Genomic DNA, 17,435 nt, shown 5'->3' on the forward strand with positions numbered 1-17,435 from the left:
AGTGCAGATAGGTTCATAGGTTCATAGGTTTATACTAGGCTATCTGCCCTAAGGCATTTATAAGCCTAGCCCAAATTATTGTGGCTTACGCCACCCCTTATATGAAAAAATACTGTGCCCATTAGTTTGTTGTGCCTCTGTCCAGCAGTGACCCAGAGATGATTCCCGGGGTAAACCTACGATCTCCCATCCCATCCAGATGTGGTATTTTAAACCAGAAAGTTGAAAAAGACGGACAAACTGTCTAAATGGTCAATAAACTACAATTTCTGGGCCAAGAACCTCTCCTCTCATGGCAGACAGGCTACCTAGTGCTTACCACTCCCACTGATAAGCTAGAAGGCTTTCCTCCAACACAGAAAGGCTTGCGGGGCTCAGAAGCTTACCAACAGTCCTGGATACAGCAACTCTGTATCTGGACTAGGCTAGTTACAGGAAAGGTGGGAAATAAGTGCAAGTGCAGCTTTTAAACCAGAACATTGAAAGAGATGGAAAAAAACTGCCCAAACGGCCAATAGCTACAATTTCTGGGCCAGGACCCACTCCTCTTGTGGTAGATAGGCTACATAATGCTTACCACTCCCACTGATAAGCTAGAAGGCTTCCCTCCAACACAGAAAGGCTTGGGGCTCAGAAGCTTACAAAGAGTCCTGAATACAGCAAATCTGTACCTGGACTAAACTAGTTACAGGAAAGGCGGGGGACAAGTACAAACACAGGCTTTTAAGCCAGCAAGTTTAAAGAGATGGAAAACTTCCCAAACGGCCAAATAAACTACAATTTCTGGGCCAAAACTCACTCTTCCCATGGAGCATAGACTACCTAGTGCTTTCCACTCCCACTGATAAGCTAGAAGACTTCCCTCCAACACAGAAAGGCTTGGGGGGCTCAGAAGCTTACTAACAATCCTGGATACAGCAACTCTGTAAACGGACTAGGCTAGTTATAGGAAAGGCAGGAAACAGGCGCAAGTGCGGCTTTCAAACCAGAAAGTTGAAAGATATGGAAAAAAAACTGCTCAAACAGCCAATAGCTACAATTTCTGGGCCAGGGACCACTCTTCTTGTGGTAGATAGGCTACCTGATGCTTACCACTCCCACTGATAAGCTAGAAGGCTTCCCTCCAACACGGAAAGGCTTGGGGGGCTCAGAAGCTTACAAAGAGTCCTGGATACAGCAAATATGCACCTGGACTAGACTAGTAACAGGAAAGGCAGGAAATAAGTGCAAACACAGGCTTTTAAATCAGAAGGTTGAAAGAGATGGAAAAGCTTCCCAAACGACCAATAAACTATCATTTCTGGGCCAAATGCCACTCCTCCTGTGGTAGATAGGTTACCTAGTGCTTACCTCTCCCACTGATAAGCTAGAAGGCTTCTCTCCAATACAGAAGGGCTTGGGGGGGCTCATAAGCTTACCAACAGTCCTGGATACAGCAAATCTGTACCTGGACTACACTAGTTATAGGAAAGGCGGGGACCAATGCAAAATGGGCTTTTAACCAGAAAGTAGAAAGAGATGGAAAAACTGCCCAAATGGCCAATGAACTACAATTTCAGGGCCAAAACCTACTCTTCCCATGGTAGATAGTCTACCTAGTGCTTACCACTCCCACTGATAAGATAGAAGGCTTCTCTCCAACACAGAAAGGCTTGGGGGGTTCAGTAGCTTACCGACAGTCCTGGATACAGCAAGTCTGTATCTGGACTTGACTAGTTACAGGAAAGGCAGGAAACAAGCTTAGAATTTTTTTTGTTAACAGAAAAGCAGCTAAAACAACAGTAAATACAATTCAAATTGCAGTGCAGAACAGCACGCCCAAGTGTGTAGCAACAATATGGCAAATACAGTTCAAATAAATGCAATTAAATTAACAAATGACTAAAAAACAAGTGCAGAATGCAGTAAATTAGAAGGCTACTAACAAGCAGTAATAAGTGCAGAGTAAGAACGACTAAACAGATAACAGCACGCAGAAGAGCAACTAAAACAGTTACAGTAAGAGCAGCTGAATTATATATATATATATATATATATATATATATATATATATATATATATATATTTTTTTTTTTTTGAGGGAGGGAACAGAGCAGGATTAAGAGGCTACAGGGGTTGTCCTTCCCAAATGCTCTCTTTGTCCACAGCAGGAGTGCCTGAAATCAGAATATGATCTCACTGCACTCAGTTGAGTGAGCAAATGAGATGGGCCCAGAAGGAGTAAACAAATACAAATCTACAAGAGGGGCGGGCAATTTCAAAGCCACCAGCATTAACACCAAAAGAAGAACAGGGAGGGTGGGTGGAGAACTAACTGTAGAGAGACAGCCACAACTTCAGTTGAGTTAATATTCAGCGAAAAACACAAATGAATAAATTAAATACAGTACTATATGAAAAAGAGCAGATAAAAGTGTACTTAAATTCACTTATACATCCAGTTGGTTTCAGGTAGATGTTAGCCAGCCAAAGCTCAGATATTAAGCAAAGATAACTCAAAATGTACCTATTGTATAAGGCAGGACAGAATATCAGTGATGAGATGAAACTACCCCCCACTGCTATCAGTGGCTACACAGAAATTCTAACAAGTACTCTGTAGAGAGACAGCCACAACTTCAGTTGAGTTAATATTCAGTGAAAAACACAAATGAATAAATTAAATGCTATATGAAAAAGAGCAGATAAAAGTGTACTTAAATTCACTTATACTTCCATTTGATTTCAGCTAGATGTTAGCCGGCCAAAGCTCAGATATTAATAAGTTTTGTAAATATGATTAATGTTAAATCTGAATTTCTGAGGTTGACTTTGGGAGACAAAGGAACAAACATGAACTTTTTAGATGTTAATTTGTATTTGAATGAAAAGAATAATGTCTTTGAAAGTAAAATACATCATACGGAGACATTTGTAAAGAGTTACCTACATACTAAAAGTAATTATTCACTGTTTATGAGAAAAAATATACCAAGATGTCAATTAATAAGGTGTAGTTGGATGATTAGTAATGATGAAGTCACAAAAGAAGAATTTTCAAAAACTTGTGAGATGATTACTGCTAGAAGGTATAATAAAAGGGAACTTAGTAAATTAGCTGATGAAAATTATAGTAAAAGTTATGAGAGATATCTCCCTATATTAAAGGTACCATTTAGAACTAATGTAATAACTGGGGGGGGGGGGGGTAAACAACATCAAAGAGTTACTTGTAATTTGGATATGTCAATAGACAGCAAAGAAATTAGGACAAGAAGAGAAAATAAATGGAAGGTTTTAGAAGGGAATAAAGATTTGTTTGAAGTTGTAGGTAGTAAACCCAGTTTTGTTTATACTAATAATTATAATTTGAAAAAATGGTTTAAAAGAGATTACACTAAGTATACACCAAATATTCTGTGCATTCAGAAAAAACAAGGTATGTACAAATGTGGATGCTGCAGGTACTGCAGATATATATTAGAAGGTCTATTTATTAATATATTAAGTCATCCCAGCACTATAAAAGTACCAGGACATGCCACCTGTAAAACAAAAGGGGTGGTATATGTTTGTTTGTGCAGTGGATGTTCTAGTTTTTATGTAGGAATGACTACTAGATAGTTATATGAAAGGATGAGAGAGCATTATTATAACATCAAAAATAGAGATAAAAAAACACTTTATATAGGCACACAGTTGAATGTGGGATCTATCTATGAACATATAAAATTTTCTTTTTCAGTATTAGAAATAATTAAGTTAGACGCAAGGGGAGGTGATTTTAAATTTTTTTTAGAACAAAGAGACACCTGGTGGCAGATACAACTTCAGGCAGATAAAACACCAGGACTGAAGTTATTAATATCAAATGTTTTTGAAATATAGGAAATTATATGTAAATAACTGTTTTTATAGGCTTAAGATTTTAAATCTTACTGAGGCACTTTAAATGGAAATTGGTTAATGGTGTGATGTAAGGAAGTGTTAATGAGTATGTATATATATGTATGGAAGTTTTTAAGTACTGTTTTTAGCTCTGAAGATGTTGTAAGACGAAAGTGGTGAAAATAAAGTATATGCTAAAGAAGTTTGGTTATTGCTTCATTCATTGTGCCTTCACCAGTATTTTGGTTTTGTTTGTGGTTTTTATATTGGATGAAGTGTTCCTGTGGTGATATTACTATATATTGCAAGCTATATTTCTACTCACCACACTCTTGGCGAATCCTCGCTAGGCAGTTTACATGGGCCTCCCAGTTGCAAGCCCTCTCCTCTACAGCTGTGCGAAGGGAAACACACCATTATATGTACCTGTTTATTAGATATTCATACTACAATTTGATAAATTACCAGTTGCTATACTTACAAACTTCTGAGGCATTCCGGTCCCGAACATCTTGGATCCACTGGGCTAAGATCCCCCCTTCCTTCACTTCAGGTCATCATAATGATGACGCACCTACTCACCACTGCGGGGGATTCCAGTAGAATTGGTGAGATCGTGTGCCAGACGGTCCCAGGCCTTGGAATTGTATTCAGAGCCCTGGTACTGGCCCTGCAGCAGTCTGTCATCGTGGTCTTTGACAAGGAGCCCAACCATAACCCTGGACTCCAACAAGCTCCAGCGCTGCACCCAAAAGCACGCTCCCTCTCCGAATCCAGCCATAGCTCCTGCAGTGATAAAACTCCAACAGGTTCCAGCTGTATTCCCACCTGTGCAGCTTAAATAAGGCTATTTTCCCGCTGTTTGCAGTCACTGGACCATTTTTAAAAATGCTAAGCAAAACTTAGCAGCGTGCAAACCCGCTAAGCTTAGTTGAGCAGTGCTTAAAGTGGCAACTGCTTAGCAATGCTTAGCAGTGCAAAAACCCGCATAGCTGAGCTCAGGACTGCTTAAACTGGAAGTGGTAAGCACTGCCCAAACCAGCTAAGTGCAGCTGCGCGTTGATAAGTACTGTGAAAATGGGTCCTGTTTGATCATTGCTTAGCTTGGCTTAGCAGTGCTTAGCAAAATGTAGTTAAGGGCAAACAAGATTTTTTTACATAATAAAAAATGTACTGACATTAATTACTTATTATTGATACTTTATTATTATGTGTACATATTTTACTTTACATGACCTCACACCTTGGGGTGTGACTGTACTGTATTGGATACTTGTGTTTAACTGGAGGTTTTCACCACATATCTCCACTGACACTGGAATTCTGAACCAACTGCACTAACCTGGTTAACAAATATCAATATGTACGTCAGTAAAAAAAATAAAAATGTATACAGAAATGCTTTCCGATGTAAAATCTGAATGGCCCGTCTGCATATTCAAACCGTACACCTACTGCACATGAAGCCATAACTCTAACCATTCAGCTAACTTGGCTGTGAGGATTTCAGCTATACATTTCTATATAGCTTTTCGTTACGTTTAAGCACTGCTGAGCAACACGCCATGCAAACGCGCTCAGCTATGCATAAACTTGACCTTTTGTATAACAATTAAAATCATCCTGTTTCTAGTTTTAGATGTCTGGCACATTTTTATTGCTAAGTGCAGCACCATGCAAATACACAAAAATAAAATAAAAAAAAAACATCAAAATCACCTTTTCTCATTTAATTTCAGTGCCGTACGGTACTCTGACAGTACAAGGGGTGTGTTATGGACACTATAACACACCCCCATGTGACATATATGAAAACAATTATAAGTAAGTGTCCGAGGACACTTTCTTTAAATGTTTAGTGGACCTTACAGCACTTTGACAGTGCAGGGGTTGTGTTAGAGACAGTGCAACACAACCCGTGTGATATAAATGTTAATAATTATAAATAAGTGCCCTTGAACACTTTCTTTAATCTTTTATTGCCGTACGGCACTTTGACAGTGCAGGCGGTGTGTTACTCATCTCTGAGCACTGTAACACACCCCCTAGCACTGATTCAGTAACTGTGTATATGGCTCCCCCTCAGTAGCATGCCTTCATTAATATGCAAGGCATGCTGCCAAGGAAGAGCTGCAGACACGGACACTGTTCACTCTGTGTAGGACTTGCACTATTCCTACACGAGTTTATTAAATCTGGGGGATTATCTAACTAGAACACTATAAAAAAAAATATATATATATATATACATATATATATATATATATATATGTGTGTGTGTGTGTGTCTAATCACATCTATGCATGTGTGTATAAAAACTCAGTTATTTATAGCTCAGAAAAAATATTATTTAGAAATATTTATTTTATTTACAGCTCAAAAAATGTAAGTGTTTTGCAGTTAAAATCTGTCACAACAGTTTTCATGTTTACAGCACCAAAACATGTTTATTCAATGAAAACCAGTAGAAAAAAACACATAAAGATAGTGGATAAAGTAAACTAGTAATGTATAAAAGTGTGCAGGTATGTGCATGAGTGTGCATGAGCACATGCATGCTAAATGGGGGAATTATACCAATGTTTCACAGTAATACTTCATGGTAATAGCTGGGTGAAAAAAATGTGTGTTTTGAATTTACCATTTAAATCTTTGGTGTGATGCAAGAGTATACTAAATCTAATCAAACATAACTGAGGTTAAAGCAAATAAACATATATACATTTAAAAACATACTACACATCATTTTTATTATTTTTATTTCATAAATATATTTCTTCAAAAATTCCCTAAAAAATTTTACAGATTGTATGGCAGCTTATGTAAATTCAACACACTCTTATCAGAACTAGTAGTTAAGTCCTGGTTTTCTGAATACATTTAATTTCAACTGCCAGCATAGTTCTTTTTTCTCCAAAACACCACTGACATCCCCTTCAAGCTCATCCATCTCCACAAAGTTCAGAATGATAAATTTAAAACCAGAATGTCTGGGATGATCTAATAAGTGTTCGGATAAGGTGTCCTTCTGGCATTTACATCTGATGTCAGAAAGATGACCTCAGATCCTCCTTTTCAGTTTATTCATAATCTTACCCACATAAAATGCAGGGCAGTCATTACACATGGCCCTATATACAACTTTTTAAGCATTACAGTTACCACCTGCTGAAGTTTTTAACATCTTTTTAAGATGGGGTACTCAAATGAGTCACACCCATCAGAGAAAATACACTTAGGTGGTCCACAGAGTTTAGTGCTCATGTCATCCTGGTGTTCCTTATTTTTATTTCTCACATAGCTACGTATGCTTCTGCTCTTTTTATATACAAAAGAAGGGTGATCTCCTAAAATCCTTACAAGCTGCTGATTATCAGTGAGGATGGCCCAGTTCTCCTTAACAATGGCTTTAATTGTATTGAAATCACAGGTGTAAGTTAGAATGCAACTGTCCTTACTTTTCTCTTCTTTTGGGTTAGGGTGGCCTCGTTGCATAATTCTACCAAAAGCCTATTCCATATATGATGATTGTTAATTTTAGAATCTCTATTGGGGTCCAGGATCATATGTAACATGTTTGATTCATATCCTCTGGTTAAGAAATCATTTTTAAGATCATTCATATTTTTGAGAAAAGGGGTCAAGTCTATGGTAATGCGTGCTAATATGTAGCCTTGTGATTTTTATTACATTCTGCTTAGTTTTTACTGGATGCATACTGTCTCTGTGAAGTAAGTAGTTCACTCTTATTGGATTCCTGTATAAGTTACTAATTAATTTTCCTCTGTCTTTATCATAAACACTGACAGTCATATCAAGGAAATGCACTGACTCTGAGCTGATGGAAGTGGTAAATTTCAGGAAGGAGGTGGAGTTAATGATGTAATGGATAAACTTAGTGAGTTTAGATTTCTCACCTTGCCAGACTATGAATACATAATCAATAAAGCAAAGGTAGCTGGTCATAAATCTCAGGTATTCACTTTGCAGTACAAATTCCTCCTCCCACTTGCCTAAGGCTACATTGGCCATGCTAGGGGCCATAGCTGCACCCATGGCTATCCCCCTCGTCTATTTCTAAACCTGGCCATTGAAACTGAAAAATGTGTAACTCAACACCAAGTTTATTAGCTTTCCCAAGAATTCAATTTACCCTTGTGTAGCATTTTTATTTTTGCTATAAGCCTCTGTAGCTGTTTAAATACAGTACGTGTGTGGTAACACAGTGTATAGGGCTTCAACATCAGTAGTTACCAATATACTTTGTTAATTCACATAAGCTTCTTTCATTTTTCTTAAAAAAAATCAAGTTAATCTGAAATAAAAGATAAGTTCTTTTCAGCAAGAGGCTGTACAATAAAATCTAGGTATATGGGAGTGGCCTCTGATATGGAACCTCCACTTGCAATAATAGGTCTGTAAGGTGGATTGCCCCTATTCTCATGGATTTTGGGAATCCCAAAAAAGCAAGGTAACTTGGGTGAAGAGTGTTCTAATATTCAAAAAAGGTTTTCACTAATAAGGTCTTCATTAGGCTTTGTGGTTAGCTTAGCTTTACATTCTATATATGCAGTTTTAACCTCCTCAAAGGAATGTTTAGAATAAAACTCAGGTGTGTTCAGCATGCTCTCTATTTTCATTATATAACTGACAGTATCTGTAACCAATATGCCCTCATCCTTGTCAGCCTTCATAACACATCTAGTTCTATCATTGCTCAAATTCTTAAGTGCTAATATCTCATCCTTTGAAATATTATAAAACTTACTTTTTGGTGTTTTTTTGAGAGCCTTTCTTATGTTGAGCTCACATTTTGTCTCAAAGGCTGCACATGTGGGATGCAGTGGGGGCAAAAACTACTGGGTCTTTTCATTTTTTTTCTTCGATGGGTTTATCTTCTTGTAATTTTTCTGATGAAAGACAAGTTTCAAATCCAACTTCCTCACATATATTTTTAAATTAATGATGGTCTATGTCTCATCGCTCCTTCCCTGTGGTATGAATGTGAGTCCTCTGTTAAGCACTTTTTCCTCAAGCGCTGTCAGTGGTTTCTTCGAATGATTCCAGATCCTAGGGGCTAATTCCATCTGCAGGCTCGTGACCCTGATGGGTAGAAGTTGTTGTTCCCCAGGTACTTCAACTCTCTTGCCCCACCCACTGCTTCTTTCTCCAGTTGTTATGGTCCTCCCTCCGTGGGTTTAGATGGTAGTTCTCTTCTTCTCTCTGTTCATATTGGGTGTGTAATCCTGCTTGGTTTGACCTTTGTGGGAAAACTGGGGTTCAGCTTTTTACCAGATATTCAAGTCCACATGGTTAATTGGATGTTGTGATAAAAATCTCATATAGTCTGCTCTCCATTGACTAAAACCATTGTCCCCTGTGTCTAGTACCTCCACTGAACTCATACGTCTGGATGAAAATACCCTTGCATTCATCTGTATTGTGTTCATTGCAACATTGCCGTTCTCATGTCAAGGAGAGGAAGTAGATTTCTGGAATGTATCATTAACGTCCAGGAGGGTGGAAATCTGAGGTACTGGGCCTAGAAGGTCCTAATCTCATTTAGACTTTTTACCTGGCTGTATGAGTGTGTTACGCAATTGTAATGTAGCGAGAATGTGACTACACTGCTGAGTGAGGAGAACCAGTAACTGTGTGAGGTCTCCTTATTGGCCCTCCATTACATCTAGGACATTAATATCAAATTCAGAAATAATTAGGGACAACCAGAGAAATTTAAAATATTAATACTACTAACTTGAGACATTATCTCTGCTAAAACCACTCTAGCAACCACTTACCTCCTTCCTTCTCATTATATTGTGCCCCTATCCTTACCAACTAGCAAGTATCTGTTAAAACTAAACTAGAAATATGGTACAACAAAGTTGCTAAATTTTCTGCCAATAAACAATACTATACACATCGCTACAAGGTCCTTAAAAGTTTGAACTGGCTTGAACTACCCCACTACCTGGATTTCATACAACTAGCTACTGCCTACAACATTATTTAGAAACCTCATACCCGTCCTGCACTAATCTTTATTCTTCCTTCCTATTACCCAAACAGGTCCCTTTGTTCTAATGATAAACAACTTCTCACCATCTATAAACCTCAAAAATCAATTGGAAATAGCCTTTACTGTTACTCTGTTGTCAAAAACAGAATTCTATTGCACAGGATAAAAGAACTGTGACATAGCACCTTTCCTTCAAGCATCTTCAGAAAGGCCAGGTTATTAAATTTATGGCTCTGTTCATTCTATACCCCTAGTTGAACATAAATCTTGTCTACTTTTCTCCACCCCTATCTGTATAGATGCTCTACCAGTCTCCACTTCCTCATCTTCAACTGGTTATCCTACCCTCTGTCCCATTTTAAATACCCCCCCCCCATTTATACCAATCTATCTTAATGTCTCTCTCTTTCTATTTACAATTGAAATAAATTGACTTTTACTTATTACTGTGAATTGCCAAAAGGACTCTCTCCAAAATTGCATATAGTGTTTTACATTGCTTTTTATTCCATTGTAACATATTTTTTGTATATCTCTGTGCATTACAACACTATTGATTATTTTTGAAATGTATAATTTTCAGCTGTTTCTTATGCAATGTTTTTTTTTTCTCTGTTAAGTGGAACCTTTATCCCCGGACTTCCACTGAAATGAGCTCTTGTGACCTCGTTGGACTTTCCTGTAAACAAATGTCAATAAAAACTGAATTAACAGATGTGTCATCATGGACCTTATAAACAAAGACATAGGCGACCTCCAAACCCTGGATCTAACCCAATTTGGCTTCGTCAAGGGCAGATCCTGTCTGTTAAACCTGGAAGATTTCTTCAAAAATGTGACCAGGGCAAATATGTGCACACAGCATATCTCGACTTGGCTAAGGCCTTCAACACAATCCCACACTCCAGCACTATCGATAAACTTACCAAACTAAATGTAAATCCCTTTGTTGTAAAATGGGTTGCCAACTGGCTCACAAACTGGTGGCACACGATCAAAGTGGGTGACTGCACATCAACCAGCAGACCTGTCACCAGTCGGGTGCCACAAAGGGTCAGTGCTGGGCCCTCTCAGACGTTCAGGCCAAAACTAAGGGGCTGTGGCTGACCCAGTTTGTGGGTGACTGCAAACTGGGTGCAATTATCAAATCCCCAAGTGATGTCAATATACTTCAGGAGGGTCTTAAGCAGACCAAAGACTGGTGTCTTATTCATGGTCTCAAACCAAATGCAAAGAAATGCATCATTCCCCTCTGTAAAAACAATGTCCTTTCACACTATCAAATTAACAGCAATACCCTATGTACCTACGAAGTGGTAAGGGATCTGGGATCACAAGTAGACTACAACTTTAACCACCATGTGTATACTGTAGTAGGAAAGGCTTTCTATGTAGCACAAATGATTAGCAATGGAGGTTATAACCCCCCTGCACTCGTCAGTAATCAGACCCATAATTGAGTATAACTCCCCTTTTGGCATGTACCATACAAAGGACCTGCAGCAATTGGACAAACCTTAAAAGTAACCAACAAAGAAGATCACAGGACTCCAGCACGTGGCTTACACAGACCAACTAAAGTCCCTGTCACTACATTCATATTGTATAGACTTCTTGGCGAGACTTATGCCTGGCTTACTATGCAATCTCCGACCCAAACCTACTGAATTTGCTGCACATTCCTAAATCAAAGGTGACTACAGCTACCCGTTCTGGGGACTTAAATATGGCCTGAGACTTGAATAGGACTTGCTGGAGGGACAGATTTGTCTCCCCAAGACTGACGCATCTTTGGAATATGCTGCCAATTCATGTGAAGTACAGCAACTGTACGACACTGTTCAAAAAGCACCTGGAGGAGTGGATAGGGTGCAGTAAATTCTTACCAGGGATAGTGACTACAGCCCTCCTGGACATGGGCAGTATGTCCACAGCTCTCAACCTTCCATCTCCAAAATGAGGAACACTAGTCCTCATAATGTGGCATAAATGGACAAAATGTGGAACACATACTAACAGTTTACGAACAACTTCAAGTAGAAAGGTCATAGGGTGGCTCAAATATGCTAATTTTACTTATAAAAACATTTTTAATAAATTAATATGATTCTTTTATATTTGCTATGGATCTCCATTAAAAATTCCAACACTTAATGAATGACAGACCCTTTCAATGTGGAACTTCGAGGAACATGAACTTTTTAAGATCCCAAATGAGGTATGTTCCCCATAATGAGGTACACTTGAGAGGTATGTCTGCCATTACTGACTACAATCCTGGACATTAACTAGAGCATATTTGGTATTACATTGGTATGAAACAGCTAGGCTTGAATGACCTCCGGGTTAATAGCCTAGTAACTTCCTATGATCCTAGAAACAGAATGAGAATTAATAGCATTTCCGGTGTAAGAGGTCTGATTAAGTGTAATTCACCACCTTTCCTCCAAAAGTCCTCAGCTTTTGGAGAGATTAAGAGGAAACTTAAGTCAAATTCAGGGACAGCTAAGTGAAATATTGATGCAAAAATGTCCTAATATTCACTTTGCATTTAATTATCTTATTCACATATCAAACGCTATGACTACAGACGTCCTCCTTTACTTTCATTTCCTTTTTATAAAGCCAAAAAAAAGATTAAAACAAATCAACTTTACTTGCATAGAGCCCCAAACACCAACCACTACTAATACAAAAACGAACTCGGGCTTCTACACGCGTGCGACATGGTACTCGTGTATTGCATCAGTATACAACAAAACATGAAATGCATTATGGGAGGTGGTGCTTATGACAACGGTCGTAAACAGGAACTAGCAAGTTAAACGGATTAAGAGGCTATGTGAATCATGGCAGTGTGTGGTACGGAGTTTTTTGACAAAGTTGGAAGGCTTCAACGTAAAATGCATGAAAAGTAAGAAAATTGCAGGTTTTGCATATGCAAGAGGTTAAAATGTTTGCATAGTGTTCACACTTGGGCCTTTTCTTCCCCGCCAGCTAGATGTGGTCCATCTGGCAGCTACCTAAAGGTTGCTTTAACAGTTTAATAAATTAGTTTGGAAGCAGACCGTCTAGAAGCACATGCTGTGGTCCTAGTGATAATTGTTGTGATTTCCTTGGTTTTACTGTAATCTGTTATTTATTGCTGACTTCCTTTACGATTGTGTTCATTGCAAATGTTGTCTTCCCTCTGATGTAAACAAATCTCACGTGGCAGCTGTCTTGTAGTTAAAGTATTTCTGGATAAGAAGCGGAAATACTGTCCTACACATTTTGTTTAATGCAATTTTTGAGTTATTTCGTGACATTTATAAGCTTAGTGAAGTGTGTTATTAGTTTTCTGGATTTTTTCTTTTGTAACAGCATAGACAAATGTCAAGTTAAGTTTTGTCTTGCTTGATTTGGAGTAATACCTTCGATGTTTGTTTCATTAGGCACATTTAGTCGGGTGTACTCATTTTTGCTGGTGTGGCTTTCAGGCTGGTTATTCAGTCAAGGACGTTGTTATGATCTTATTAAGTCTCTAGTGAATGCGATGTTTGGAATGACGCATATTTTGCATAACTTCCAAAAATATCGTTATTCATGTAATTTAAAAGTTGCTCCACTGGTTAATTAATGCTTCGGTGATGTGCTACAGTCAAGACTTTTCTTTAGCATAGTTCTTATATCATTCTCGTCTGGCATCATGACAGCCAGCCAAATAGACAATTCTGTACATGATGTCTGCTTCACTGAATGGAAGAAAACATGTTCATTTTGCTGTAGCACGCTCCTTGGTGAAACCATACATAGTACCAGTTAATCTAACCTCCATATCATACACCTCCGCAGTTCCTGATTTTGACTCAGATTTTTGCTCTGCCCCTCCTAAGACTGTCAATTTTGGAAGACAATGTAGTGGATTACATTTGATAAAAATGTAGCGTTGCAGACTTCTTTTGTTTCAGAAAACGAATGTTAATTAACATTTTCTTTCTCTTATTAATCAGTACTAATAATTTTAATAAGTGTTTATGATTAATTCTGGATCTGTCCATGATTCTGGGAGTAAGACGTTGAACACTATACTTATAATGTACAAAGTATTTATGATCTGTATACAATGCTTTATATGCGTTGCCAAATCAAGTGAAGTGCTAGGTGTGTATTGAAAACATCTATGCAGTCATAATTAAGCACAATGGAGACTAGCACTTGAAGATAAAACTAAATGTATTTGTTATTCCTCTTTGTCTTAATGCCTATATAAAGAATTCAGGATATCTATATGGAGTGTGGCAGTCCCACACCAAACCATATAATTTGTCTGACATAGTTTAAGAAGAGAGGAATGACAAACTGTATATTTCATTGTTTACGGGAAAGGAGTTATGGGATAATGTGCTGATTAATACAGGCACATACATTTCAGTTACATACAGACCGTTACCAGAGAACAAGAGTACAGTTATAATGTTGCTAGCATTTGAAGGATCAAAGGTTAAGCAGTGAGCAGCTCTCAGTGTGACTGTACTGCACTAGGTATGGACATAGGTTCATAGGTAGGTACTAGGCCATTGGTCCTAGGGCCTATATACACCTAGCCAAAAAGGTACCCTGGCTTTCACCACCCAAGAAAATTATTTTCCTGTGTCCCTGTCGAGCAGAGGCACAGAAATGATCCCTGGGGTGAATTTCCTATTTCCCATCCAGTCATCAAGATTTTCTTGAAGAATGCTAATGAGGAGCTTTGTTTGACATAGATAGGTCTGTTCCAGAGTATGGGAAGTCTCTGGGACAGGAATCTATCCCTCTAGCATGTTCTGTTTATTGTGGTGACAAGGTTTAGGTCCCTACAGCGTGTAGTTCGGAGGGATTGGAATTTCTTTAAGTGGAGCACGTCCAACAGATCTGGGTTTGACATAGCTTTGTATGTTAGGCAGAGATCGCCTCTGAGTAGGCAATATGCGAAAGAGTAAAGCTGGAATTTTTTGAGACGGTCTGCGTAGGGTATCTGTTTGAGGCCAGTAATCCTCTTTGTGAGGTATTTCTGTGACCTCTGCAGTTGTTGTAGATGTCTTGTGAGGTACATACCAAAAGGGGTGCTGTACTCTATAATGGGTCTAATGAGTGATGAGTAGAAGGGAACAATGACCTCTTTTTTTTACTGGATGAGAAACCTTTTGTGATGAGGTGTGCCACTTAGAAGGATTTCCTGACCACTGTGGCAATGTGATTATCAAAGGAGAGACTGCTGTCCACCTGTGTCCCAAGGTCTCTTATCACACTTTTGGTGTTAAGTAGACTACCACCTATGTAGTAGTTCATGGGTACAGAGTTTTTATCAAAGGGGATGACAATCCACTTTTTGGCACTGAGCTTCAGGCCATGGCTTTGACACCAGGCATCTGTCAAGCGAGGTCCTTTTGTAGGATGTCCACATCGTTAGGAGTTTCGATTATGGCTCCCAGTTTGCAGTCATCTGCAAACTTCGTTAGCCAAAGACCTTCTGTGTTAGCCTGCACTTCAGAGAAGTATATACCAAACAGGAGAGGACCCAGGACTGAACCCTGTGGTACTCCACTTGTCACTGGTCTGAAGTCAGATTTGGAGTCTGCTACTTTCACAGTGTGGGTTCTGTCCGTCATGACATGACATGTCAGAGTTAAATGTTGATGTCCTTCATATTGATCAATGCTGCAGTAACCTTAGCTATATGGGTTATATCCTGCCAAGGAGTTAACAGCCAGCTAGCTTCCAAAGTTTCAGAGAACCTTCCACACACCTAAACTGTCAGCTTGAGCTGAGCTGACGAAAAGATGAGTTTGGCTGCAACGCTCTTCAGAACATTACTGTTGCCGATGAGTATGATCCTCTGAGGCTTGCGAGGATTGATGGTCAGCTTCTTATTTCCTTAACTGGGCAGATAAGTTCCCTTTGGGGAAAAAACTTCCATTTTCTTATTTTTTTACTAATGTTTTATTAACTTTACTGAAGAGAAAAGTATTTTAAATCTAAGAGTGTTGTATTTTAACAGATTGTCTCGAGGCTGTAACATACTTTTAAATGGTGCTCTCATTTCTGTCAGTTTAAAAGTAGTGTCAACTAAGTGATAAAATATTTTCTGTGGAGAAATTGTTTATTTTTTAATTAAAATATATTTTTTTCTTGTATTTTGTCTGTCAAAAAAGAGTAACGTTTGAGGACTGGTAGTTTTACTGGCATTTTGTTTGTTTTCCCAGGAGAAAGGCACCATTTTTAGCTTGCCCATGTAACATATTGTCAAGTCTCACAGCTGGTCCTTCTTCCAGCCACAAAAAGAAAGAGTTAAGCAAACAGCCTTTGCCACCACAGCAGGCTAGCAATTTGCCTTAGCCACAGGTGAGTGACTCTGTTGTGGCCATTTATTGTACCTCAGACCACTCTTCTTTTACCCTGGATCCCTCTGGTGTAGCACCTACAGCCAGTATGGATCATGAGTTAGCCATGTCCTCTGCAGCTGTTGGGGTCCCCTCAGTGGGCAAGGGAGAGCGACTCTTATTGGCCCTGGGGAGGGAATAGGGAAGGTGTCCCTGTTGTGTAAGAATGCTGTGCCCATCCCTGGGGAAGCAGTGACTGCCTTAAGTAACAAGGTTCAAGGTTGGCTCCATTTTTCTTGTCAAAAGGAAACAGCAAACCAAGCATGTGTCTACTCCTTCTCAAATTTCTTTGGATAGGAGTAGTTTACTGGGACTGGCTCAGGGTTTAATTTATGCTATTGATCCTTCTTGTAGAGTAGTTTCTAGTAAAAGAAAGAGAGGAATGCCTCCATTTCTGAATAGATTCAAGATTCTGAATCTGAGCAGGAGGATGAAGGGATAGAGTCAGGATTTTGCCCTCAGATTTCTGATTCAGACTCAGGAGAAATCACTTTTGGATTCTCCCTGTGGGGGGTTCTTTTTCTCTGAGACTATTGCTAGAATATCCCAGTGTTTTCAGTGAGAAAACACATAGGTGTCTCAGTCCCTCAGAAAATACTACGAGTTGTCATGGAAGAATTTTCTGGAACCTACACCCTTTCCTCCCATCCTGTCTGCCTTACATGAAGTGTATCTTACTGCCTGCAATTTTCTTTATAGTCAGCCATCTGTCTCTAAAAAGGCAGATATGAAGCATAAAGTTCCTCATTCTTTTAAAATTTTACACACTGTTCCTAACCTAACCCAGCAGCTGTAGCTTTAGTTGACTCTTCTGCTGCTAAGCACTTAGTTAATTGCATTTCTGTTCTTTTTAACAAGGATGTGAAAATTATTGATAGGTATAGAAGAAAAGGTGTATACGTCTGCAGCTTTGAATTTCAGAATTTTAAATTGTCAAGGTCATATGTTAAAGTTTATTCTGATATTTTGTGAAAGCATGAGGAATGTCTTGTATACAGTTTCTTCTTGTGTAGAAAAATCTGCTTTAAGTAACTTCTTTTATTGTACAGGTCACTACTCATTGCTTGCAGTGTGTGTGTGTGTGTGTGTGTGTGTGTGTGTGTGTGTATGACTTTTTTGATACTTCTTCCAGGGCTATGGCCAAT

General features: G+C 38.7%; 1 protein-coding gene across 2 annotated transcripts in view; it reads left to right on the forward strand.

Moving 5' to 3' along the window:
* The first annotated feature begins 12,583 nt into the window (after positions 1 to 12,583).
* KIZ (kizuna centrosomal protein) overlaps positions 12,584 to 17,435 on the forward strand; it is a 1,514,946-nt gene continuing 1,510,094 nt past the window's right edge. For both annotated transcript variants that reach the window (XM_044057131.1, XM_044057139.1), the window contains exon 1: positions 12,584 to 12,803. In XM_044057131.1, coding sequence (XP_043913066.1) covers positions 12,739 to 12,803 — 65 coding nt within the window. In that variant the 5' untranslated portion in view covers positions 12,584 to 12,738. The remainder of the gene's footprint in view (positions 12,804 to 17,435) is intronic.

The sequence above is a fragment of the Protopterus annectens genome, chromosome 1.part2 (genome assembly GCF_019279795.1).
Source record: "Protopterus annectens isolate FY-2018-M chromosome 1.part2, PAN1.0, whole genome shotgun sequence".
Classification (NCBI taxonomy): domain Eukaryota; kingdom Metazoa; phylum Chordata; order Ceratodontiformes; family Protopteridae; genus Protopterus; species Protopterus annectens.